The 27,449-nt window shown below is 41.5% G+C and overlaps 1 protein-coding gene across 2 annotated transcripts in view; it reads left to right on the forward strand.

Annotated features, from left to right (window-relative positions):
• The first annotated feature begins 243 nt into the window (after positions 1-243).
• The window catches only part of LOC115163357 (lissencephaly-1 homolog A-like), a 63,638-nt gene continuing 36,432 nt past the window's right edge, over positions 244-27,449 (forward strand). The window contains exons 1-2 of one of the 2 annotated variants that reach the window (XM_029715159.1): positions 244-383; positions 10,552-10,860. In XM_029715159.1, coding sequence (XP_029571019.1) covers positions 10,829-10,860 — 32 coding nt within the window. In that variant the 5' untranslated portion in view covers positions 244-383; positions 10,552-10,828. Of the gene's footprint in view, positions 384-1,716; positions 1,982-10,551; positions 10,861-27,449 lie in introns of those variants that run through there. The other variant, XM_029715160.1, reaches the window with a different exon arrangement.

Genomic DNA, 27,449 nt, shown 5'->3' on the forward strand with positions numbered 1-27,449 from the left:
TGTAATCTGAATATCCACTGTAAACATGCGTCAATGACACCATCGGCAGAGGCTGGGTAATGATGTGTAGTCAAAAATAGTGAATGTTTATAGCTACTTGTTAAGTAAAATTAGAGTAGGTTATCAGTGGGTGTTTGCAAGAATCTATTTGTTTTAAGTAGGGCTGTGATCAAGGGCGTGCGCGCGCGTCGCTGTCAGTTTGCGAACGCAAGCGCGTCCCCGACTCTGAAGGCGAATACAGCACGAAAAACAAGGATTGCTAGAGAGAAAAGTCGCCATACTCTAACCTCGAGATCAGAAGTCCCTTGTTTGGATGAAAAACACGTCCTCTTGGCTTGTATAACTGTCCGAACTGGCGAAGGATATTTAGGAAAAAGTATAGGGTAAGTTGTTTTGCATCAGATGTTGAGTATCGAAGAAACGCAGAGTGGGGAGAAGGACGATGTGGCTGTAATTTTTGCGCCTCCTTTCTATGTCTCAAAATGGCGGACAGGCCGCTTGGAGCAGCAGGTAGCTGGCCATCGGAGTTGTAAATGTCTGTGCTAACCAACTAGTGGCACTGGTCGATTTGCTTTTAAGTAACTGTTGTTAACCTGATTTAAGTTACTATTTGATGAGGACTTGCACCTATTCAAGTGTTATTGATCAAATTGATTCGATAATTTGATATCAACTTTCTAGCTTGCCAGCCAGCAGGTAGCTAGCTAACGTTAATCAGTGGAAATCATTTTGACGTTAGCTAGCTAGCTAGGCTAACCGGCTGGCTAGCCAAACTCATCAATTATGTGTGTAGGTCGCGAGTTGCCTCGCATCAAGTCTGTGCATAAACATTTATCGTTGTAACTATATCTAGCTAATTAACTTTTTTAACTTTTATATTTTGAGTGCATTGCTAATTGCTTCATTCAATTGAATCCATTGCTTTTTCAACTCGCATTTAAATTGCTAGGCTAGCTAGCGTGCGCACTCTAGGCTGGTCAACGTTGCGTTCGCCTCGCGATCATATGTAGGTCATGATTTGAGTGACAGTTATTTCACATACCAGCTAATGTGTTGTATTGTCGAGCATATCTACTTGGTATACGGGTATGTAATTGAACAAGCTAGATAACTTTAGCTAGGTAATGTTACCCACGATTTATAGAATGTTCAATAATGGAAAAGGGCGTATGCACTCAGTTGTATCATTATTTTGAAAGCTATTTAGGAGGTAGGCAGGTACGTGTAAATATATTATTTAGCTAGTATCGGCCGATTGTCATGTTAAACATTAGATGTGGTCTGACATTTTGACACCTTTGTTTTAGCGCAGCTAGTTACCAAATTAGTTGTGTGTTTCCTGTAGCCACTGGCTACGCTACTCCCTCCATCCATCACGTTACATCCAGTGAGCTGGACAACTTTGGTCGTTTTGTGATCTGTCATCAAGGCTCTAGACCGGTAACGTAAATCATTATCATTACAGTTGGCCCTGTTTTACGAATGATCTAAGTTGAATGAATTCATGCAGTTTATAGAAATAAGTGTAGAACACATCGGTGGAAAAAACAAGAGTTGGAGGAAAATTACAATTTGCCTTGACCAATAGCTTCAGCTTGAAACCTATGCTATCTTACTTTTTTATATTTTATTTTGCGATTGAGGATCGACTATAGTTTCAGTTTGATCACGTGGGTTGAAAGGCAGCGGTATCCTCCATTCGGTTAGAAAAGACGCCACCCCTCTCCTACTGCAGAATGGATCCTTCAGCCTGCATCTCTTTCCGCTGAAACTGACAAGTCACTCTCCTCCTCCCCGCCTTGTTGATGGTACCCCTATCGTGTTTGAAGCAGTATCCGTTGCTATGCAGTCCTCCTCCCCGAATGTATAATTTCATCCTGGCCAGATCAGAGCTTGGCTACACCTGTAAGGATTGCTGCAGCAGCTGATGCAACCGAAATTATGGGATTGTTTTAGGAGTGGAGCTTCAATTGATAATTCGGTAGCTATATTTTTCACCTTTACAGTTGTAGCTAATGTGATTCCATGGTTTGTATATCTATGCTGATGGACCCTACTTGATTGAATAGGCAGTCACTTGATGTAAGCAATTAGATGTTAGTTTTTTTAATGAATTGGTATTTTTAGGATATTTTAATAAGTTACTTGTTTGTGTTTGCAGGCCTGACAAATTTCCAGACTCATTTAGAAAATAAAGCAGATTATTAAAATCCTGAGAACATAAACACATGTGCGCCCTCATGTATCTATTGTTGTGCCAAATAGCTAATCAGTAATCATGGTATTTGTGATTCTCATAATGGCCTCAATACACAGGTTGTGATATTTGACTGTTATACAAGAGGTGGGACTATGTTAACCTGACTGATTTGTTTAGTATACCTTTCAGTGTTTTGAGTGGTACCTGACCAATGGCGACATTGAAAATGTGTTTTCAGGTTCAAATTTTATTATTCACATGCATCGAATACAATAGGTGTAGACCTTACAGTGAAATGATTACTTAAGACTCCCTAACCAACAATGCAATTAAAAAAAATACTAAAGATTAAGAAATAAAAGTAACAAGTAATTTAAAGAGCAGCAGTAAAACAACAATAGTGAGACTGTACGGGGGGATACCGGTTAGTTGAGGTAATATGTACATGTAGGTAGAGTTATTAAAGTGACTATGCGTAGATGCAAAAATAGCATTGATGCACAGAGGAGGATGTTTGATTCCTCTCTCTGAGGAGGAGGAGGGGGCGGGAGGATGAGAGCGAGAGAGGGTGTGTCTTTTTTGTGAATGCAGAGTGCCTCACTAACACAGTCAGCACCAGATGCCCATGTTACCCTGTTTTGAGCTCCAGCCCAGAGGTCACAGTAGGACAGTGGCTGACCTTCAGCACAGGAGGACTGGTCTAACACACACACTGCTAATAATGACATGCCAGCCCAGCAGCCCCCCTCCTGTCTCTGGGTCTGCGACAGCCAGGTTAGGTTCACCTTCACATGACAGCTTAGTGCCACTGCTCATTTAATGGGTTTTGGATTGGAAATCAACAATTCCCAGCATATTATGTGAGGACTTGGAAATCACTGCACTATGACTTATAAAACAGTCAAATAATTGCAATATTATTGCATAAAACTGACCCATCACCGCATTACAAAAAGAGGTCTTGCAATTTCAACCAATCACTGCACACAGCTTCAATGCCATACAACTCTCCTTCCGTGGCCTCCAACTGCTCTTAAATACAAGTTAAACTAAATGCATGCTCTTCAACCGATCGCTGCCCGCACCTGCCCGCCCGTCCAGCATCAATACTCTGGACGGTTCTGACTTAGAATATGTGGACAACTACAAATACCTAGGTGTCTGGTTAGACTGTAACTCTCCTTCCAGACTCACATTAAGCATCTCCAATCCAAAGTTAAATCTAGAATTGGCTTCCTATTTCGCAACAAAGCATCCTTCACTCATGCTGCCAAACATACCCTTGTAAAACTGACCATCCTACCGATCCTCGACTTCGGCGATGTCATTTACAAAATAGCCTCCAATACCCTACTCAATAAATTGGATGCAGTCTATCACAGTGCCATCCGTTTTGTCACCAAAGCCCCATATACTACCCACCACTGCGACCTGTACGCTCTCGTTGGCTGGTCCTCGCTTCATACCCGTCGCCAAACCCACTGGCTCCAGGTCATCTACAAGACCCTGCTAGGTAAAGTCCCCCCTTATCTCAGCTCGCTGGTCACCATAGCAGCACCCACCTGTAGCACCCACTCCAGCAGGTATATTTCTCTGGTCACCCCCAAAGCCAATTCCTCCTTCAGCCCGCCTCTCCTTCCAGTTCTCTGCTGCCAATGACTGGAACGAACTACAAAAATCTCTGAAACTGGAAACACTTATCTCCCTCACTAGCTTTAAGCACCAGCTGTCAGAGCAGCTCACAGATTACTGCACCTGTACATAGCCCATCTATAATTTAGCCCTAACAACTACCCCTTCCCCTACTGTATTTATTTATTTATTTATTTATTTTGCTCCTTTGCACCCCATTATTTCTATTTCTACTTGCACTTTCTTCCACTGCAAATCTACCATTCCAGTGTTTTACTTGCTATATTGTATTTACTTCTCCACCATGGCCTTTTTTTGCCTTTACCTCTCTTATCTCACCTCATTTGCTCACATTGTATATAGACTTATTTTTCTACTGTATTATTGACTGTATGTTTGTTTTACTCCATGTGTAACTCTGTGTTGATGTATGTGTCGAACTGCTTTGCTTTATCTTGGCCAGGACACAATTGTAAATGAGAACTTGTTCTCATCTTGTCTACCTGGTTAAATAAAGGTGAAATAAAATAAACATACATTTACCTCATTTGGTTAAATCAAGCCACCTGTCACCCCAACATTTCCCCTCAACAGTGCATTTTTGCTACAAATTGGACAAAATCATTGCATATTGCCATACAAAATGTCAGAATTGCTTCAGCATAATTTATCATTTTGCCTGCAAATATTACACAAAATCCACACAAAATCATGGTGAGACTGGGAAATATGGTGCCAGTATGCGTAATATTTCTTCTGTCAGCTCATGCCATTGTGATATAGCAGCTTGATTTCTGAATCCTGTCAATGCTTAACTAGTCAAGGATCAGGACACAAATCCATGATTTGCACAGTGCACTGCATAGCCTACATGGAGCAATTGAAAATATGCTGAAAACCCTTAATTTGATGTTTGTTCTGATCAGTTTAATGTTGGTCTATGTGCAGTCAACTTGGATTTGTTAAGTAGGCTTGTCTTATGTCTGTTTGTTGCTTTAAAGCACCTTAAGATTCTTTATGTAATCAATAGCGCTATAAAAGTTTAATTAATCTTCTGCCAGTGGTTTAGCTGGCACTCAATGATATGTTGCCCTGGCCTGTAGCAGCTCTTCTGACTCTCCCAGAGTCCTGTCTACCACAGACCTCCGTGTTGCTACTGAGCACTCCCTCAGCGTATGTGTACTCTGATCTGCTAATCATGGCTCTTCTATCAGGGGACTCTGACTGCAGTGATGATGGCCAGACTCATGTTTTATTGGCCTCTTTGCTTCTCGGCAGCGGCCGTGCACATTGTCACTGCATTCAAAGTCATGGTTCCTGCCATCTGTCTCAATTGGCTTGCTTAAATATACATGGAAGGAGGAGGAGCCAAGATTGAATGGACTTCTTCCACCTCTCTGTCTCGGATGTGGATAGTCAACAAAGCTAAGATATGTTCAGTTTGATATGTGTTAGGTTTAACAATGAATGCTTTATGTGAATGAATAGCAGCAGCCATCCATTTTATCCCTGGTTGCTTTAGGCTTCTTTCAGACCACATAGCTTGGATAACAGCAATTGCAGCCAGCACAGGTGATGACCTCTGGAAGACTGCAGTGTGTGCCTGATGTTCAATCCCCTGTCATTATCAATTAGTGATAAAGCTCTTCAAATAATTTCTGCAAGAGTGCCCTGCCTGTCTAGAAGAGACCTACTGTGCACAAGCTGGTCATTATTTACAGAATAACTAGCTCTGAAAATCCTATCTTTATGTATGTAGCCTAGGCTTTGTTTGAGGTTCTGGCTGTTCCAGCTGTTATTTTTGAGATTTAATGCTGGTGTTGTGGTGTGGCAGCTTGCCTCTGTGTTTGTACGCGCCTGCATGCAGACCTGGAGAGTTTAAGTGTATTTTGGTTGCAGGCAGAGATGGGAGTGGTTAGTCAATGCTGAACTCTGTCTTACCAGAGCTCTGTGGTAAACCAGCATGCTAGTTGACCTAAAATAACTCCTCTCAATTGGTGGTTTGACGAGTGTTTTTCCAATGTGCAAGTGAACTGCGGACCAACGCAGCACTTTATCAATTTATCGAATCAGTTGTTTTTTGCTCAAATCGTGAAATGTAGGTGCGCATTGAAAAAAATATTTATATTCAAAGCCATTTGGATTGATACGGGTCGATGATGACGTTGGGTGGCAAAGAACAACATAGGAATCCTGCTGTTGTGATTTGGACTTGGATTTGGGAATCTGGGAAAGGAAATGCAGTGATATTGGACTTCTAAATCCCTATTGCTGTATTTGTGTGACAGTCTGATAGTGCTGCTAAGTGTGTTGTTATTCCACCCTTTGTTTTCATCATTCCATAGTAGTGTAGCACTGAAGCATTTACTATTCCTTTGTTCATGGCCTTGTTCTGTCAGAATTCAGAAAGGCATTGACTAAAATGCAATATCAGTATACATTACTATTGTAAGGATTAAGATGTTTAAGAAATACAGGTTATATGTTGGGTTCTGTTAGCCTGTTGAATCATGCTTACCTTGCTATAGACTTTGATCTTTGATATGCTGATGGAGGCCTACAGCTAATCTACTTGGTTATTTTATTATTCTGCAAATTATAATCGGATGTGTCGACTAGCCTACTAGTCTTAGTTGATTGTAAATCAAGTTATTGTAAATTCACCTACACCTCACAGTACTTAGCAGGCTGTTAGAACTAACTTCACAGACTGCATTTTTATAACATTTGCATGACATTGCCCAGATGTTTTCAAACTTTTATTTCCTTCCCGTTTTAGTTTCATGGTTTCAGTGGAGTGTTGACCTGTGAATTGATCCATTCTTAAAATATTGAGTCCTGCTTACTGTGCCATGCCTGACAGGGTTCTATGCTGACTGAATGAAAAATATTTGAGATATTAAAACTAGAATCCCACATTTTTCTAGGTGCACTGGTACTCTAAAATAAAAATTCCAGGATTCACATCAAAATATTTAGGCGCATATGCAAGTGAAGTGGTCGCACTGTAGAGCCCTTCCTGACCACAGAGAAATAGGGATAGTTGGAGAACTCTGACCACCGACGCACACAATCTCATCACCTTGGGTATGATAATCAAGATTATTGGCATGGTCTGCTGCTGTTTCACAGTTGACCTTTCTCATTCAACTGATAAAATAGCACCCTTATGACTCAGAGCACCAGCCTTCAGGGCAGACTATGCCAACATTCAGGGCAGTCTATGCCAACATTCAGAGCAGTCTATGCCAAGTTGCCAACCCACAGGGTACAGCCATGCCAACTCTGGATAGCTGGTTTCCTTATTCAGTCGCCGCGGGTGCACAGACTAGAGAATAAAGAGATCTGCATTTTCAAAACAGACAGAACGTTTTTTTTAATCGTTTTTGTTTTTTGCCGGGTTTTGTTGCTTCCATAGTGATCAGTGGCGTGAGAAGTGCAACGCTATTTGGCTAGCAGACACAAGTTAAGAAAGGCATTGATGTTCGTGGTTAAGTACATTGGTGCAACGATTGTGCTTTTTTCGCGAATGCGCTTTTGTTAAATCATCACCTGTTTGGCGAAGTTGAATATTCTGTGATTCGATGATAAATTGACAGGCACCGCATTGATTATATGCAACGCAGGACAAGCTAGTTAACTACACATGGTTGGTGATATTACTAGTTTAACTAGTGATTATGTTAAGATTGATTGTTTAAGATACGTTTAATGCTAGCTAGCAACTTATAATGGCTCCTTGCTGCACTCGCATAACAGGTGGTCAGCCTGCCACGCAGTCTCCTCGTGGATTGTGATGTAATTGGCCATAATCGGCGTCCAAAAATGCGGATGACCGATTGTTATAACTTGAAATCGGCCCTAATTAATTGGCCATGCCGATTAATCGGTCGACCTCTACATTTTGCCAGAGAGAAGTAGCTACACATCAGTCAGAGCACTGTCTGATAGAATGCTTCTTCGTGAATGCGGGAATGATGACAAGAGCAAAGATTCTCATCCGAGTGGAGAAGTGCAACTGAAGCACAAGGTTTTTCTGAAGCAAGCAGAAATCACAATAAGAAGCATTTTAGATGTGTTTACAAAACGCAGCTAGATATTTCTTATGCATTTTTTTTTTGAATATATATTTTTTTCTGTATTTAAAACTCAGATTTCTGCGTTCCTGTGACTCCTGGACCCACACGCACACACTCTAACCATCAGATAAATGGGTGCATCTAGTGGCAAGGCCTAGTCGGCAATCGCCTCTTAAATCGGTGTGATGTGATCACATTTTCTCCTAAGCCAATTGCATCGATTGTGTTATTGTTCCAACAGTGTACCTACTACTGATGAAACACCGCAATGAGAATGATAAAGCGCAATGTCTAGCACGATAACAAATTACACACACAGAAACCTGCTATTAAGAGTAAAAAAATATCTCGTTTGGAAAATCAACATGTTGGATTGCACTACAGTCATTTAGCAAAGGCTCTTATCCAGAGTAAATGTACAGCTTTCATGTTGCCAGCCATGAACCCTCTGCCCATGCCTGGAGTGTATGACAAATGGGAGCAACGAATGCAGTGTTTTATCTGCAACATTGTGAACGATTCACCTCACTGATTAAACCCTTGAGATTTTTCCCCTGCAGTCAGTGTATGACAGGGTTATTACTGCTTGCATGGTGTTGACATCAGTGTTCATAGGTCAGGTGGTGCCCAGGGCACTTCACATTCACATCAGAGTCCAGGCCAAAGCCCCACGTCTCGTTCCTCTAGCTATCTGCTGCTGATAACCAGTTTTGACTGCTCTGCTACATAAGTGTCAAGTCCACCAACCGCTGATAAAAAAGAACCACCGTTTCCGTAAATTATATTCCTTATTGCTGGTTTTGTGTAGAATCTATTGACTAGGCTACCTTGGCTTTTGTCATCTTTTTTTTCTAGATTTGATGTTGGTTCTCTTGCTGCGCTCTCATGGTTCCCTTTCTCTTGCAAAAAAAATAAGCATACTTCTGTGTGCAAATAGCAACAGGTGGAAATTCGCCAGCCTTGGGATCACCTAGGCTACATGTTGACTGATTTAAAGGAATTCATTGGCTCTTCCTCCAGTAGGTTACATATTTTAGGGTGTTATCCAGTTACCATGTGTGGCTCTATTCCTTTAGGTCACCCTGTCCTAGGTGCTCTGTTGAAGCAAAGGCTGGAATTGATCTTCTCTTCCAATGGTCTCCTCGCTTTCCTCTGTCATTGTTGAGAAGGAGATGAGGAGCAGGGACATGAGGAATACACTGGAGGAGAAGAAGCCTAGGAATCAAGGAAAATATTTCCCCTTAGCTTTTAACAGCTGTGTTTTGTTTACTGGTCTGGGCGAGATGACGTGATCCTGCTCCCAGTAGACTAAGAGGCTTACCGTGGCTGATGGCAGTGGCTGGCAACTCAGGTTAATCCCAAGTACCATCAACTGGCTCCTGAGTGGACAGTAATGTTTCCTGTAGGATGATCCTTGAGAAGCACTCAAGCCATCTTAAATTGATTTTGTATGAAGTGAGGTAGTAGATGAGATGTTTTGAAATCATGAGACCAAAAAGGCCACTGATTTGATTATTTTATTAATTCAATTATTTGAGCTCTGTTGTTCTGAAGCCCTTGTCATTCGATTTCATATGAAATTAGTTTGGTCTGCCTGGAGATTTGACTACACCGTCGGCCGTTACTCTGTCCTGCATTTTACTGTTTTGTTGGACAGGCGTAGGGATGGGGACTGTGGGTTGCCGGAATCTGGGTCATCTCTCTACTCTACATGTGGTAGGAACTCCCTACAGAGGGATTTCTTTTTATTTTCTTATTTAACTAGGCAAGTCAGTTAAGAACAAAGGGTCTGATGCCTGTTGCACTGAAATGCAGGGCCTGAGACTGCTGCGCCACTCGGGAGCCCAAGGGCTCCAGACTAAACTGTCACCGTGACATGACTGGCTGCCTCATAGGGCTGGAGTAGTGGGGGGTTGGCGGCGGGAATGTAGAAGAGTGTGGTTACTGGGAGAGTTGAACAGGTGAAACACCTGATGATAATGAGGATGCTTTTTAACTCTTGTTGGCTATCACATTATATAATTAAGCAATAAGGCCCGAGGGAAGTATGGTGTATATGGCTAATATACCATGGCTGTTCTTATGCACGACGTAATGCGGAGTGCCTGGATACAGCCCTTAGCCGTGGTATATTGGCCATATGCCACAAACCCCCGAGGTGCCTTATTGCTATTATAAACAGGTTACCAACATAATTAGAGCAGTAAAAATAAATGTTTTGTCATACCTGTGGTATATGGTTTGATTTACCACGGCTGTCAGCCAATCAGCATTTAGGGCTTGAACCACCCAGTTTATAATATACCTGTAAGGCTTGTTGAAGAACAGGTCAATATATTCTATTGATGCAACAGAGGTCAGCTGCATTATTGTGACCTCTCCTTATCTTTCTGGCTCTCAGTAGTGTTACAGGAAGAGCTGGCTTTAGACACAGCTGCTCTTTACTGTCATGAATGTTCTCGTCCCTATCTGCCCTCTGCCTGTTCTTCTATCAGGTGTTTGTCATGCATACATAATACTGACCTCTCGCTCCAATTTTCTCGCTCGCTCTCTTTCTGTTGCTCTACTTTCTCTCTCCCCTCGCTCATATTCTCCTCTCTATCTCTTTCTCTTTCTCTCTCTCTCTCTCTCTTTTCCCAGATGCAGTTTAGAACTGACTGGTAACCCTTCTGCCGGCGTTCCTCTCGTCTCATTTTTGGAACCAGAGCTTTTGGGGGGCAGAGTCCTGCGTTAGTGGCAGAGCCTCCATCCCCCAGTTAGCCCGGCGTCGTCATTGTACATCGGAACACCGTCGCTGTCGAAGTGTGTTGGTTGGATTGAACTGATCTGATCTTCTGACCGGGGAAACCGCAGCAGCTGCAAGCCACGCCCTCTGCTCGACCACCCCTGGCCCCGCCCACATCTCCCTGCTGCCACCATGGTTTTGTCACAACGGCAACGAGACGAACTGTAAGTAACGCACACATACAACCCACAATTTTGTTGTAATAACTAGCTAAGCTGCTGTTTCTTTGATATCCACCACCAGACGTTCTCTAGTCCAGCCCTGAATGACAGCCATGTGGCATCAGCATTACCTGTGACAGTCGGACTGTGGCTGGTGAATCTTTATTACGTGGGCTAGAAGCCACATGAGCTCAATACATGCATCTGTGTTCAGCAAAAGGGGGGAAAGCAGGTGATCACAGAAAATTGTGTTTCTTCCTAGCCCCCCTGCAAAGTGCAAACCTTGTTAACCATTCCATCCATTCCAGAAACACAAAGCAACATCTCTAGCTAGTAGTTACCATTGTTCTCGTTAGACAGACATGTATGCAGTAAGGGAAAATGCCCACTCACAGCACAAGATGTGCATTGATTATTTTAAACTGGCCGAATGGGGTGAATTATTATATATTTTTTAGGCCCATCTGGAAGAATCAATAATCTGTAGTTAGTTAGGGTGCCTGGGGTCCAAACACACTCCCATGAGGTCCCCATATATTGATCTCCTCCTTCCTGTCTCCAAAATGCTATTGATCATTGTTCAGTTTGACCTCTAACTGTGACCCAAAAGATGGCATAAGGCAGAATCCTCACAAAGGGTGTGGATAACGACACAGCCTAGTATTGCTAGTGCAGAGGTGATCTCTTTAACTTGTGGCCAAGGAAATGGGCTGAGGTTTACAATGGCTTTTGTACTATGTGGAAGTCCAGATTGTCCACAAATAGTCAGAAGCATTGATTTGTTGAGTTATACACACAGACATAATGTGTGCAGCTGTGCGTTAAGTCAGGGATGATGCATAGCAGGGGAGACACTGTTGTAGCCAGAGATGACAGGATAGGTGTCTGTAGCCCTGTGGTGTCTATGAACCTGGAGGTTCTATGAAGCTGGTAATTAACCCCTGAAGCGGGGGATAAGAAGGTTAACACAGCCCTATGTCAGATCAGATACATGATGTGAAGTGTGTGCTAAAGGTTACGATTTGTGGAGAGGGTGTATCTGAGCTCGGTTTGGGGTAGGGGGATTACACATCTATATGAGAGCAGAGGGGAGAGATGTGTCAAAGGTTATGCATTTAATTCACACACAGGAGTCTCAGGGGTTGTGTTAACGCAGTAGTCTGCATGGAAAAAAAGAACACAGATCTAAAATGCTTATTGTAATAATAAGCAGTTGTCAATACAATTCCTGCATTCACGAACCGGCATTCTTTATTTTTCAAAAAATGTTTTTTTACAAAATAATAAATTTGGAGTTAGATAAACTTCGATTTTTCGGCAGGTACATATGCAGGATGCTACCCTCCACAGCAAGGCCTTCGCTCCAGATCAAAACTCCAAACCTACAACCTAACTTTGACCAAAATTAACCGGAGAGATTACTTCTTGCAAGGTGTCCTTTTTCCAAGCTATATGGAGGGTGCTCTAGCAAACAAACAGCAGAGACCTGAGCACACCATTCCAACCTGGAACTGACTGAGTAGTGTTTGGGCTGATGCTATTTTGAAAGCCAGGAAGAAAAAAAAAATGTAGGTACATTACAATGATATATTTTACTTCATGGGGACTGAATGCTGAGTTAAGTCTACCAGGCTTGCAAGGACAGACCAGATGTAAATTCAATTAGCACTAAGGTGTGAATTAAAGGTGTCGAGGTGTTTGGGCCCAACAAGTGGCAGGAGTCTTTGAAGCCCCCTCCTGCTGTTCAAAGACCATTCACTGGCACTTCTGTTGTCAAATGTGTAGTAGCAGTAATGTTTTTTCTGTGAAGGAAAACTAGTTCCACTGCCATCACTCTATTGAAGCAAAAAAACACAAACCATTTCACCTGCGTTTTATATTTAAGCAATAAGGCCCTTGGAAGTGTGGTATATGGCCAATATACCACAGCTAAGGGCTGTTCTTAGCCACGACGCAACGCAGAGTGCCTGGACACAGCCCTTAGCTGTGGTATATTAGCCATATATCACAAACCCCCGAGGTGCCTTATTGCTATTATAAACTGGTTACCAATGTAATTAGAGCAGTACAAATAACTGTTTTGTCATACATGTGGTATACGGTTGGATATACCACGGCTGTCAGCCAATCAGCATTCAGGGCTCGAACCACCCAATTTAAGTTAAGACGCAGATTTTATGGTCTGCGTTTTGAAAATGCCAATTTCTGAAACCTAAGGTGGCCCCTGATTCTAATTAAGATATTGATGCGTTAGCAAGAGTTAGCCTAACCATGAATTTATTTGGATTGATGAACTAGGTTAGTGCTATTACCATATCTGTAATGAGATGGGTTGACTATAAATGTGGCGGCCCTTCACATGACAGAACAAAACACTCGTCATTCTCTTGACAATGTGTTTCTGTGTTTTAGTTTAGCCTGACAGACGCAGGGCCAGCGGGACTCTCAGTATCGCTATCGTGTGTTCCATTGGAATTCTAATCCTCCTTATTCAGAACACTGCACAGGCTTCTCACATTCTACTCTGTTATTTATCGCCTGGACACACAAAATACAGGAAACCAGTATAGGACTATTGCGCCTTGTGAGCTGTCAGGCCGACGAAGAGTGGCGCCTGTTGCATTGCATCTAATGGGGCGTCCTTTGTCCCTAGTGTTTTAAGAGGAGGCTCTTGACAGGTAAACACCCACTCAGATCTGTGGGACTGTGTGACAGACCAACTGCCGCTCCCGCTCTCTCTGTGTTCTGGGAAACCGGGTGGCCATCTTGAGTCCTAACAGCTTAAACAATGGACTGACTGGGGAGAAATGGTGACTGACCAGCTGACTGCCCGCCTGCCCCGGCCTTGTCAGTACTCTATGACCCCTTTCCCCTTCCTCACCACCTTCATGGTTTATTTGTTGTCAAGCCGTACACATTGATCTTGTTCCCGTTCTATTGAAAACTTTCTCCCCCCTCCCAATGTTTTTGTTTCCGAACTCAACTGTCAGATTGAGCTGGAGAGAGATGCTTCTTCAGGGCAAGTGTGAAAGGTTCTTTAAATTGCTCATGCTTTTAGAACGTGAAAGTCTAGTAGAACAAGGATGTGTTTGGCTCACTGGTGATATAAGCCATGCCACCATAGAGATTGTTAGTTTAGAGAGAAAGAATGGGGAATACATTTCTCTGTGTTTGTTTTTATGGACTTTGTAGGCTTTTTAAACAAACTTTGTGGTTCTTGGAGGTACATTTGCAATAGCAACTGAATCCCTCACTGTTGTATGTAAATGATCTATCTGTCTCTGTCACCTTATTCTGAGAACAGCTATATTGTTTTAGGTGTCAAGCCTGTTTGTCAGCAGTCAGATGTTACGATTACAAAATTTAAGTTCTATTCTTATTTCCAGAACCAATGAAAAGCACATTTTCTTTTTCCACGGTCATTAGATTCAAGCCCAGAGACCACGGCAGTAAAAATAGAAGTGGTGAACCCCCCCAGACCTGCTGGCAGGAGGCAGACATGTGCAGATGGGCCAAGTTAAAGCTTATTTATTTTTTCCTGCTTCACAAAGAACTTCTCTTTAGTCTTTTCCAGGTCTTTTAGTCAAATATGTTTCATGTGACTGTGTTCCTTCTCAGCTGCACCCACTAGCTGTGATTGCGCTGATGTAGGCACATCATGATTATTAATAGTGAAAGTACAGTCTGAGGCTAATGGTATAGAATAGCACTGAGGACAAAACAGTGACACACTCATACAGACCTTTGATCCGCTTTTATGTGACTGACTGGAAAAAGGAGGCCAATTTTAAATCAATGTAGTTTTTCAGTCTTGATTGTTTTGTAACTCTTTGATTCTGGGTCCTATTCCTTTTCTTTTTGGGGTAGCTAAGTTCATTCTCTCCTTGTGGAATTATTTTAGTTGGCTTTCCTGAATATGTTAAACATGGAGACGTCATCAAATGTAGAACAATGAACACATTTTGTTGGCAGATACATTTCTGTAATGGTAAAACAAGCTCAATCACTCCCTGTGCTCTGTATTGGGTGTGGCAGCTGGCTTCTATGGGAAATTGCTCACACGTGTCCATCTTGTCTACACACACACACACACACACACACACACACACACACACACACACTCCTGTGGCGTGATCATGGTGTACTGTGTATTGAGTGTGGCTGGGTAGCCGGCAGGAGTCCATCAGCAATATGGATCTAATATCCAGCCGGTCAGACAGACAGACGGATTGTGTGGGGACACCACTGTTCTAACTTCACTGAAAATTGTTAGTGCTCAGACTGCCATCATAGCATACATTTCTCAGGGAATATTTCTTGAAGCCTCTTCCTGTGGTTCTTACAGAGGATGTTAAGAATGCTTGTTGAAGCATGAAACGTGGGATATGTGCTTTGTATGCATTACACAAGCATGTAGGGTATTTTAGCAGGCTATTTTAACTGAACCTGACTTGTGGGTCTGGCTGCTAGTCCTCTTTGCTGCTGAATACATGAGTTGGTAATCTAAAGCTTCCTGAATCCTGTTAGGTCAACTCCACTCTCCCGCGTTGGTCTCTCTCCCCTTTAAAGCCTCCTGAATCCTGTTAGGTCAACTCCACTCTCCCTCGATGGTCTCTCTCCCCTCACCCTTGTCTTTTTCTCTCCCCTATCTCTTGCTCTCTCCTTTCCCCATTTCTTGCCCTCTCCCCCCTCTTGTAGTCTTACTCAGGGTGAACAATGTAAAGGCCGGCTGGTTTAGTCTGTGCCCTTGACTCCTGAGAGGTGTGGCTCTGTCGAGCCCACCAAATGTCATTATGCCTGCTGCTAGTGGAAGAGGCCATTTGTTGTATGAAGAATTAGCTCATCTACAGCAGATTGTGTTCACCATGCATATTTTGTGTGTGCTGTGTATTTGCAGCTGACTCACACACCTCACCTCCATGTGTTGTAGAGCTTACTGACACTCCTGACTCTCCTCCAACTAGCACATCAGTAGCATGTCATTGCCTCTGTTTGTGGTGGGGAAACTGACTTGGCTGGTACTGGTAAATACTACGGTCAGAATTACCTTTATCACCTCCTTTCCCTGTGCATATTCACAGCTGTTTAGATAGATGTCTGGAGTGCTCTTCTACACTGAGGGATGAACATACTGTTATCCTCTAATCTAATCCCAAACCAGTCAATTCCATTTGAACTGTCGCCTCCACTGCTAAAGGGGATGCATTAGCTTTCTTGAGTATAGACCATGACATACCCACCTATCTCAGACAGAGAATAAGTTAACTAGGTCTACTTTATGGTATCATTCAAAGAGTGGAGGCTAAATGAAAGGCATAAAACCATGACGTATCAATTTACCGTCTATTTTGAATTTTATTCAGCCTTTCCGTAGTAAATGGGTTTGTGGATTAATTGGCTAGTTAAGGGATGAATCGCTGCAGGTAAGAAGACTGTTAATTGCCACTGTCTAATGACCAAGACATGGGGCCAGTCTCAAATGGTTCCCTATATAGTGCACTACATTAGGCCAGAGCTTCTTATTCCCCATACCAGAGCCCTATGAGACACTGGTCAAAAGTAGTACACTAATACGGAATAGGGAGCTATTTTGGATGCAAGCCTGGAGTAGCCCAACACCACCAATCGGATACATTGAGCTGGACAGAATTCGTATGACTGACTGGTATTTTTCATGGACATTTTAGAGTTGCCCAGCGACATAACCGTAACGACCCAATCCTGTTCAAATCCCTGAAGGTTAGAAGCAACAAGTCCTCCTACACATTCTCAGACAGAGATCCACACAATCCTTTTTGAATAAATAATTTGTATTTTTAAATGTTTCCCCCTCCCTTATTTTTCTATTTTCCTGCCTCCCCCTCAGTGGGCAGAGTAGCTCCTGTGTGCTACACTGGTGCTGCTCTTCCATGGCTTCCACTTGGCTGAACATGGTTTTGGGATCTTAACCGCCAGACAGACATTCTACTGCTCTACTAAGCCATGTATGCCTCAGGCTCAGAGCAGCAAAAAACTGACCACTATGGGTGGTATAGAGTCCCATTCTCTGTCCAAGGACAGCGGTGGGATAGAACTGAAGTAATGAAGAAGCCCACTTCTCTCTTGTTTGTGTATTGCTTTTCTTCTATTTGTTTATTTATTAATGTCTCCAGCTCTCTGTAATGAGTCTTCCTCTGCCCGGCAGTCACAGTGGCCTTGTCTTTTGAAACTGTACTGAGCCCTGTCCTCCACCCTACTGTTTGTTTGCACTGATGTTATCAGTTCACAGGCCAGGGAGAGAAGCACCATAACACTGAGACAGAACAGGCCCAGGCTGTGATATAATGCTCTATATACGGCAGCAGGCAGGCAGCACAGGGTGACTCATAAACTTTCAGCCTATTCAGAAGTTAACAAAAGTCTACTATATAGAAGCGTTAATACGCCAATACAACTCAAGGGTTGAAATTAGTGATGCACCGATATGACAATTTTGACCGATATCCAATAATTTCCTTGCCCCAAAAATCGATACTGATTCATTTAAAATTGTATCTGCTTTTTTTTTTAAAGTATTCTAGTACAGCTAAATAGTTAACACACACATGGACGCAGCAGTCTAAGGCACTGCATCTCAGTGCAAAAGGTGTAACTACAGTCCCTGGTTTGAATCCAGACTCTATCACATCCGACCGTGATTGGGAGTCCCGTAGGGCGGAGCACAATTGGCCCAGTGTCGTCTGGGCTGTCATTGTAAATAATAATTTGTTCTTAACCTCTCTGGAGTATGTGGGACGCTAGCGTCAAATTTCTCAAACATACAACTATTATATCCCATTTTAAAGATACACTTCTCCTTAATCCAACCACAGTGTCCGATTTCAAAAAGGCTTTACGGCGAAAGCATAACATTAGATTATGTTAGGACAGTGCCTAGACATGAAAAACCACACAGCCATTTTCCAAGCAAGGAGAGGCGTCACAAAAACCATAAATACAGCTAAAATGAATCACTAACCTTTGATCTTCATCAGATGGCACTCATAGGACTTCATGTTACACAATACATGTATGTTTTGTTCGATAAAGTTCATATTTATATCCAAAAACCCCATTTTACATTGGCGTGTAATGTTCAGAAATGTTTTGCTTCCCAAAACTTCCGGTGAATGAGCACATCAATTTACAGAAATACTCATCATAAACGTTGATAAAATATATAACTGTTATTCAAAGAATTATAGATACACTTCTCCTTAACCTCTTCGGGATGGGGGCAGTATTTTCACGGCCAGATGAAAAACGTACCCAAAATTAACCTCTTACATCTACACTCTGCTCCAATATCCAATGATGGGCGGGGCGCGAAATACAAACTCCTCTAAAATCCGAAAACTTCCACTTTTCAAACATATGACTATTTTACAGCTATTTAAAGACAAGACTCTCCTTTATCTAACCACACTGTCCGATTTCAAAAAGGCTTTACAGCGAAAGCAAAACATTAGATTATGTCAGCAGAGTACCCAGCCAGAAATAATCAGACACCCATTTTTCAAGCTAGCATATAATGTCACATAAACCCAAACCACAGCTAAATGCAGCACTAACCTTTTATGATCTTCATCAGATGACACACCTGGGACATTATGTTATACAATACATGCATGTCTGTTCAATCAAGTTCATATTTATATCAAAAACCAGCTTTTTACATTAGCATGTGACGTTCAGAACTAGCATTCCCACCGAACACTTCCGGTGATTTTACTAAATTACTCACGATAAACGTTCACAAAAAGCATAACAATTATTTTAAGAATTATAGATACAGAACTCCTCTATGCACTCGATATGTCCGATTTTAAAATAGCTTTTCGGATGAAGCACATTTTGCAATAATCTAAGTACATAGCCCGGCATCACAGGGCTAGCTATTTAGACACCCACACAGTTTAGCCTTCACCAAAATCACATTTCCTATAAGAAAAATGTTCTTACCTTTCCTGTTCTTCGTCAGAATGCAGTCCCAGGACTTCTACTTCAATAACAAATGTAGGTTTGGTCCCAAATAATCCATCGTTATGTTCCATCAACGACGTTTTGTTTGTGCGTTCTAGACACTATCCCAACGCTAAATCTCGGTCACGAGCATGGCGCAGAATGTGACAAAACATTTCTAAATATTCCATTACCGTACTTCGAAGCATGTCAACCGCTGTTTAAAACCAATTTTTATGCAATTTATCTCGTAGAAAAGCGATAATATTCCGACCGGGAAGGTGCATGCCTGTAAACTGAGGGAAAAACCGAAAGCCGGGGGCGGGGCGGGTCGCGAGCGTAAGGCTTACTCCACTGATAGACCACTTAGCTTTTACATTTACATTTTAGTCATTTAGCAGACGCTCTTATCCAGAGCGACTTTTGCTCTCCTTTGTTTCAGCCAGGGCTTTGAATTACGTCATTCCTGTTTTTCCCGGGCTCTGAGACCCCATTGGAGACGTGGGTATTGTCACGTAACAGCAGAGATCCTTAGTTTTTGGAAGAGATGTCAAAGAAAGAAAATAAATGGTCAGAGAGGGTACTTCCTGAACAGAACCATCTCAGGTTTTTGCCTGCCATAGGAGTTCTGTTATACTCACAGACACCATTCAAACAGTTTTAGAAACTTTGGAGTGTTTTCTCTCCAAAGCTAATAATTATATGCATATTCTAGTTTCTGGGCAGGACTAATAATCAGATTAAATCGGGTACGTTTTTTATCCAGCCGTGAAAATACTGCCCCCTAGCCATAAGAGGTTAAACTGCCTGCAACTCGGGCCCAGGAGGTAGGATATGCATATTATTAGTATATTTGGATAGAAAACACTGAAGTTTCTAAAACTGTTTGAATGATGTCTGTGAGTATAACAGAACTAATATGGCAGGCAAAAACCTGAGAACAATACAACCAGGAAGTGGGAAATCTGAGGATTGTAGTTTTTCAAACCATTGTCTATTGAATTTGTAGTCTTTACAGGGTCATGTTGCACTTCCTTAGGCTTCCACTAGATGTCAAGTCTTTAGAACCTTGCTTGAGGATTCTATGGTGAATTTGATGGGAATAACAGCCCAAGGAAGTAGGTGTCCCATTATAAGGCATGGGCTCAGTCACGCGCAAGGACTTGGGAGTGAGCTGAGTTCATATTCACTCCTAAAGAGAACGGATAGGTCCGGTTGGAATTTTATTGAAGATATATGTTAAAAACAACCTAAAGATTGATTCTATACATCGTTTGACATGTTTCTACAAACTGTAGCATAACTTTTTTGACTTTTCGTCTGGACTAAGTAAGCACGCGCGTTATTGATTTGGATAGTGAACCTAACGCGCAAACAAAATGGATGTATTTGGACATAAATATGAACTTTATCGAACATTTATTGTGGAGCTGGGGTGCCTGGGAGTGCCTTCTGATGAAGATAATCAAAGGTAAGTGAATATTTCTAATGTAATTTCTTAGTTTTATTGGCTCCAAGATGGCGGGTATCTGTATGGCTTGTTTTGATGTCTGAGCGCTGTACTCAGATTATTGCAAAGTTTGCTTTCGCCGTAAAGCTTTTTTGAAATCTGACAAAGCGGCAGCATTTAGGAGAAGTCTATCTATAATTCTGTGCATAACACTTGTATATTGATCAAAGTTTGAGTATTTCTGTAGTATGTGTGCTCATTGCTCATTCACCGGGAGGTTTGGAGGGAAAACATTTCTGAACATTACGCGCCAATGTAAAATGGGGTTTTTAGATATAAATATGAACTTCATCGAGCAAAACATACATGTATTGTGTAACATGAAGTCCTATGAGTGCCATCTGATGAAGATCATCAAAGGTTAGTGAATATTTTAGCTGTACTTTTGGTTTTTGTGATGCATCTAGTTGCTTGGAAAATGGCTGTGTGGTTTTTCTTGTGGAGTTTATGTCCTAACATAATCAAATGTTATGCTTTCTCTGTAAAGCCTTTTTGAAATCAGACAATGTGGTTGGATTAACGAGAGTCTTTAAAATGGTGTAAAATAGTTGATTGTTTGAGAAAATGGAATTGAGATTTTAGCGGTTTTGAATTTGGCGCTCTGAGTCAACAGAAAGGACAAAAATTACATTATAAATATTAACTTACCTTTGATCTTCATCGGAATGCACTCCCAGGAATCCCAGTTCCAGAATAAATGTTAGTTTTGTTCGATAAAGTTCATCTTTATGTCCAAATACCTCCATTTTGTTCGCGCGTTCAGTCGAGTAATCCAAATTCACTGTGCTCGCGCATTAAATTGAGACAAAGTCAAAAAAGTTATTACAGTTAGTAGAAACTTGTCAAACGATGTATAGAATCAATCTTTAGGATATTTTTATCATAAATCTTCCATAATATTCCAACCGGACGATTCCTTTGTCTTAAGAAATGAAAAGGAACACACCTAACTCTCACGTAAGTGCGCGCGATTGAGCTCATGTCATTTTCTCAGTCATCTGACTCCATATGCTCTTATTCTCTCCCCATTCACAGTAGAAGCATGAAACAAAGTTCGAAAGACTGTTGACATCTAGTGGAAGCCTTAGGAAGTGCAAAATGACCCCACAGACACTGTGTATTAGATAGGCAATCACTTGGAAAAACTACAAACCTCAGATTTCCACACTTCCTGGTTGGATTTTTTTCTCAGGTTTTTGCCTGCCGTATGAGTTCTGTTATACTCACAGACATCATTCAAACAGTTTTAGAAACTTCAGAGTGTTTTCTATCCAAATCTACTAATAATATGCATATCCTACCTTCTGGGCCTGAGTAGCAGGCAGTTTACTACGGGCACGCTTTTCATCCGGATGTCAAAATACTGCCCCCTACCCAAAAGAGGTTAACTGACTTGCCTAGTTAAATAAAGGTTACACACCATACTGACCAAGGTTATTTTGTTGGCATTTACGTATGTCCCCATTACCAGTAAAACATAATCAAAACCTATTTCTTTCACTAACTTGCAGTGCTGTTTCGTTGTTCAGTCGTTTCATTCTCAACCAGGATTTCTATAGAATGCCGTAGACGTGTGTCCAAAAATAAGCTTGTTGACCAATCAGGACCTGAATATGACTGCACGTCACATAATAAGTTAATGAGTGCATACATTTTCTACGTAGTTATTACACATTGATTACACTATCACTCGTATTTCATGTCACAACGATTCATCGATACATATGCTATGATGCTGGTGAAGTTGTCTCACGCATTTACAGTGCTGGTCATTCTTATTTTATTAATGGAGGTCGGACCCATCTTTGTGAAGCTAGCCTCAATAAGGATTAGCCACAATAGTGGACTTTTGTGGTTAACCTTCAAAATAAAAGTATGGCATAATTATTAAGGTCGACCGATTATGACTTTAACGCCGATACCGATTATTAGAGGACCAAAAACCCCGCTACTTATTATTCGGCATTTAAAAAAAAAAAAATTGTATTTGTAATGACAATTACAGCAATACTGAATGAACACTTATTTTAACTTAATATAATACATAAATACTATCAATTTAGCCTGAAATAAATAATGAAACATGTTCAATTTGGTTTAAATAATGCAAAATATTAAGTGTTGGAGAAGAAAGTAAAAGTGCGATATGTGCCATGTAAAAAAGCTAAAGTTTAAGTTCCTTGCTCAGAACATGAGAACATATGAAAGCTGGTGGTTTCTTTTTAACATGAGTCTGAAATATTCCCAGGTAAGAAGTTTTAGGTTGTAGGAATTATAGGACTATTTCTCTCTATACGATTTGTATTTCATATACCTTTGACTATTGGATGTTCTTATAGGCACTTTAGTATTGCCAGTGTAACAGTATAGCTTCCGTCCCTCTCCTCGCTCGAACCAGGAACACATCGACAACAGCCACCCTCGAAGCAGCGTTACCCATGCAGAGTAAGGGTAACAACAACTCCAAGTCTCAGAGCGAGTGACGTTTGAAACGCTATTAGCGCGCACTCAGCTAACTAGCTAGCCATTTCACATCGGTTACACCAGCCTCATCTTGGGAGTTGACAGGCTTGAAGTCATAAACAGCGCAATGCATGAAGAATTGCTAAGAGTTGCTGGCAAACGCAAGGTGCTGTTTGAATGAATGCTTACGAGCTTGCTGCTGACTACTATCGCTCAGTCAGACTGCTCTATCAAATATCAAATCATAGACTTGATTATAATATAATAACACACAGAAATACGAGCCTTTGGTCATTAATATGGTCGAATCCGGAAACTATCACATTTATTCTTTCAGTGAAATACGGAACCGTTCCGTATTTTATCTAACGGGTGGCATCCCTAAATCTAAATATTCCTGTTACATTGCACAACCTTCAATGTTATGTCATAATTATGTAAAATTCTGGCAAATTAGTTTGCAACGAGCCAGGCAATGAACTCAAGAGCAGTGACACAATTTCATGTTAGCAGGCAATATTAACTAAATATGCAGGTTTAAAAATATATACTTGTGTATTGATTTTCAAGAAAGGCATTGATGTTTATCGTTAGGTACATTGGTGCAACGACAGTGCTTTTTTCGCTTGTTAAATCAACACCCGTTTGTCGGAGGCTGCGATTCGATGAGAAATTTAACAGGCACCGCATCGATTATATGCAACGCAGGACAAGCTAGTTAAACTAGTAATATCATCAACCATGTGTAGTTAACTAGTGATTATGTTAAGATTGATAGTTTTTTATAAGATAAGTTTAATGCTAGCTAGCAACTTACCCTGGCTTCTTGCTGCCCTAGGGTAACAGGTAGTCAGCCTGCCATGCAGGCTCCTCGTGGAGTGCAATGTAAGGCAGGTGGTTAGAGCGTTGGACTAGTAACCGGAAGGTTGCAAAAACAAATCCCCGAATCCCCCCTAAACAAGGCAGTTAACCCCCATTCCTAGGCCGTCATTGAAAATAAGAATGTGTTCTTAATCTGACTTGCCTAGTTAAATAATAATAAAAATAAAATAAATTTAAAAAATCGGCAAATCGGTGCCCAAAAATACCGAGTGTTATGAAAACTTGAAATCGGCCCTAATTAATCGGCCATTCCGATTAATCGGTCGACCTCCTAATAATTATACTATTTGTATTCATTTGCATCACTGTCAATTACTTTTATTTTGAATACAAACTGCAAATTCCACTATTGTGCCTAATCCTTATTGTGGCTAGCTTCACAACACATACCCTGGTCCGGTTGAGCCTCACTAGCCAGATGAAGCTAGCTGGCTGCTTATAACGTTAGCTTTGGGCAGCAGGGCTAAGTAGCTGGATAGCTATTTATTTTCATGAACTGAAGTTCAATTTCAATAGGCAAATAACAAGTGGCAACCTAGCTAATACTTACTCACAAGGATTTCTAAATCATTGCTAGATAATGAAAATGACTGCAGTTTCTACTGGTCATTGTTTTCAGGCTGGTTGTATTGGCGCTAGCTAGGAACCAAGCCAAAGCTAGCTACCCCAGAAGTTGCGGTCGAACAATTTTATTTTTTTTACCAACGCGGTATTGTAAACACATCGTTCGTGGCCGGTGTTTGCTTGTTTGCAGATTTTTTTTTGTACAGCTTTGACAGTGTTACTGTATCTTTTTTTGACACGCAGAGACCCAAACGGCATTCCGTAATATGTATGTCTTGAAGCTAATAGCAGTGACACTATTATTGTGTAGCTCCGGTAGGGCAACATCTGATAAATAGCGTACCGGTGCTCGACCAGTCGGTGAAAGCCAACATCACCCACGACAGAGAACGGTTGATTGTTAAGGGCAATGCATTCCATTATCTTGGCTTTAATGGATTTTGCCTTTTGAGTTGTCTCGCTGAAATTTAGTTACTTTTTCTAATGACTGCTCGACTTGACTGCTTGATCCACACAGAAGACATTGTGGGCTAGTTTAGGAATTCTGTGTTGCACATTTTACGTGGCGTCATTACGTCATGTACCTACGTTATATAGGTATGCACGTCAGCTTTGACATCGGGGTGTTAAACTAGACATCGGCCGATACCGATGTTTGCATTTTTAGCTAATTTTGGCCGATAATGGTATGCTCACCGATTTTATATTGTGCAGCCCTAGTTGAAGTAATATGTTATCTTTCAAGTACTTTAGCTGCGCTTGATTGCGATGGAGTAGTCCTAAAAGTGTAAATTCCTCCCATCCGGCACTTCAAGCAGGTAAGAAAACAAATACTAGCTAGCTTATTTTAACCTGTTTGGTATAGGGGGCAGTATTGAGAATTTTGGAAAAAATATGTTCCCATTTTTAACTGCCTCCTACACCAACTCAGAAGCTAGAATATGCATATTATTGTTCAGGTTTGGATAGAAAACACTCTGAATTTTCTAAAACTGTTTGAATGGTGTCTGTGAGTATAACAGAACTCCTATGGCAGGCAAAAACCTGACAAGGCTTCAAGCAGGAAGTACCCTGTCTGACAAGGAGTCGTGCGTCTTACCTCTTTTTATTGAAAAGTAAGGATCTTAGCTGTAACGTGACAATTCCCAGGGCTCCAATAGGCTCTCAGAGCCCGCGAAATAACTGAAGGTTTACGAGGGAACCTCAGGTTGAAATATATTATCGCCTTTTGTAAGTGGATGCTCGGAGGACCTTTCAATGATGCGCGTGCATGAGTCGCTTCTGAGGAGAAATTTTATTCGGCTGTTTAGGCTCAATGCATACTCCCGGTCGGAATATTAACACTTCTCTACGACATAAATGGCATAAAAATTGGTTTTAAACAGCGGTTGACATGCTTCGAAGTACGGTAATGGAATATTTAGACATTTTTGACACGCCAATGCGCCATGCGCGACACCGCGAAGAAGCATTCTAGAACTCACGAACAAAACGTCGCTGTTGGAACATAACGATGGATTATTTGGGACCAAACCAACATTTGTTATTGAAGTAGAAGTCCTGGCAGTGTATTCTGATGAAGAACAAGCAAGGTAAGAACATTTTTCTTATAGGAAATGTGATTTTGGTGGAGGCTGAACTGGGTGGGTATCTAAATAGCTAGCCCTGTAATGCCGGGCTATGTACTTAGATTATTGCAAAATGTGCTTCATCCGAAAAGCTATTTTAAAATCGGACATATCGAGTGCATAGAGGGGTAATGTATCTATAATTCTTAAAATAATTGTTATGCTTTTTGTGAACGTTTATCGTGAGTAATTTAGTAAAATCACCGGAAGTGTTCGGTGGGAATGCTAGTTCTGAACGTCACATGCTAATGTAAAAAGCTGGTTTTTGATATAAATATGAACTTGATTGAACAGACATGCATGTATTGTATAACACAATGTCCTAGGTGTGTCATCTGATGAAGATCATCAAAGGTTAGTGCTGCATTTAGATATGGTTTGGGTTTATGTGACATGATATGCTAGCTTGAAAAATGGCTGTGTGATTATTTCTGGCTGGGTACTCTGCTGACATAATCTAATGTTTTGCTTTTGTTGTAAAGCCTTTTTGAAATCGGACAGTGGGGTTAGATTAACGAGATTCTTGTCTTTAAATAGCTGTGAAATAGTCATATGTTTGAGAAATTGAAGTTATAGCATTTCTAACGATTCAAAAATCGCGCCACTGGATTGAAGTGGCTGTTACGTAGGTGGGACGAAATCGTCCCACATAGCCCAGAGAGGTTAAAACCATGTCTGCAGGGCATAGCTACACATAACAAGCATATACGATCAGACTTGACCTACATACAAATGGATATAAAATTCTATAGACAAGGTTCAGACATATCATTGAATGTTTTATAAGCGATGCCTATGGGCTAGTGTTGAAATATTCAGCAGGTCTATACATCTTGCCGACTGCTGTGATGTAAAGTGTACCTGAGAAACCTTGTTACAGACGGATGCACCGCCGTAGGCTAGATGGTGTCCTGGCAGGCGAGTCAGAAAATATGGTTTCATAGCCTAGATTGATTGACCAGTAATAAGAAAGATAAGTAGCCCATGGCTTGGTAATGATTGGGACAGTCATGACTGAGCGAGTGTAGACTTTCTGAAATGTGGGTATGTCTTTTACTCTATGGGCTGCTGTAAGGTATAAGACTGGGCAGTATGTATCAAGTGTCTCAGAGTTGGAGTGCTGATCTAGGATCAGGCCCCCCCCCCGTCCATGTAATATTATTCATTATGATCTAAAAGGCAAAACTGATACTAGATTAGAAATCCTACTATGAGGTGCTTGATACATGTAGCACCAGGTCTCGAGCTTTGTGGCAAAATTAATTTAATTGTGAATTAGGGATGGTGCAGTGTTTGAAAGCTGTGCAGTAGCAGAATGGCGGCTCCGTGGTGGTGATCTTGAAGTAGATGTGTGGTGCGAAGCTAGCTCAACAGGAAGTGATGTCATCGGCTGGCTGGCTGGCTGGCAAGCTCTGTCTCAGAGGGATGAGGTAATGCAGCTGCTCTCTCTCTCGCTCTCTTCTCTCTGTCCCTGTCATACTGAGCTACCACCCTGTTTGGAGTTTAGTTTTCATCGAACAGCTCTCACTGTACTGTCTCATATCTGTGCCATTTGAATACCAGCA

Source organism: Salmo trutta, chromosome 26, assembly GCF_901001165.1.
Source record: "Salmo trutta chromosome 26, fSalTru1.1, whole genome shotgun sequence".
NCBI classification, from domain to species: domain Eukaryota; kingdom Metazoa; phylum Chordata; class Actinopteri; order Salmoniformes; family Salmonidae; genus Salmo; species Salmo trutta.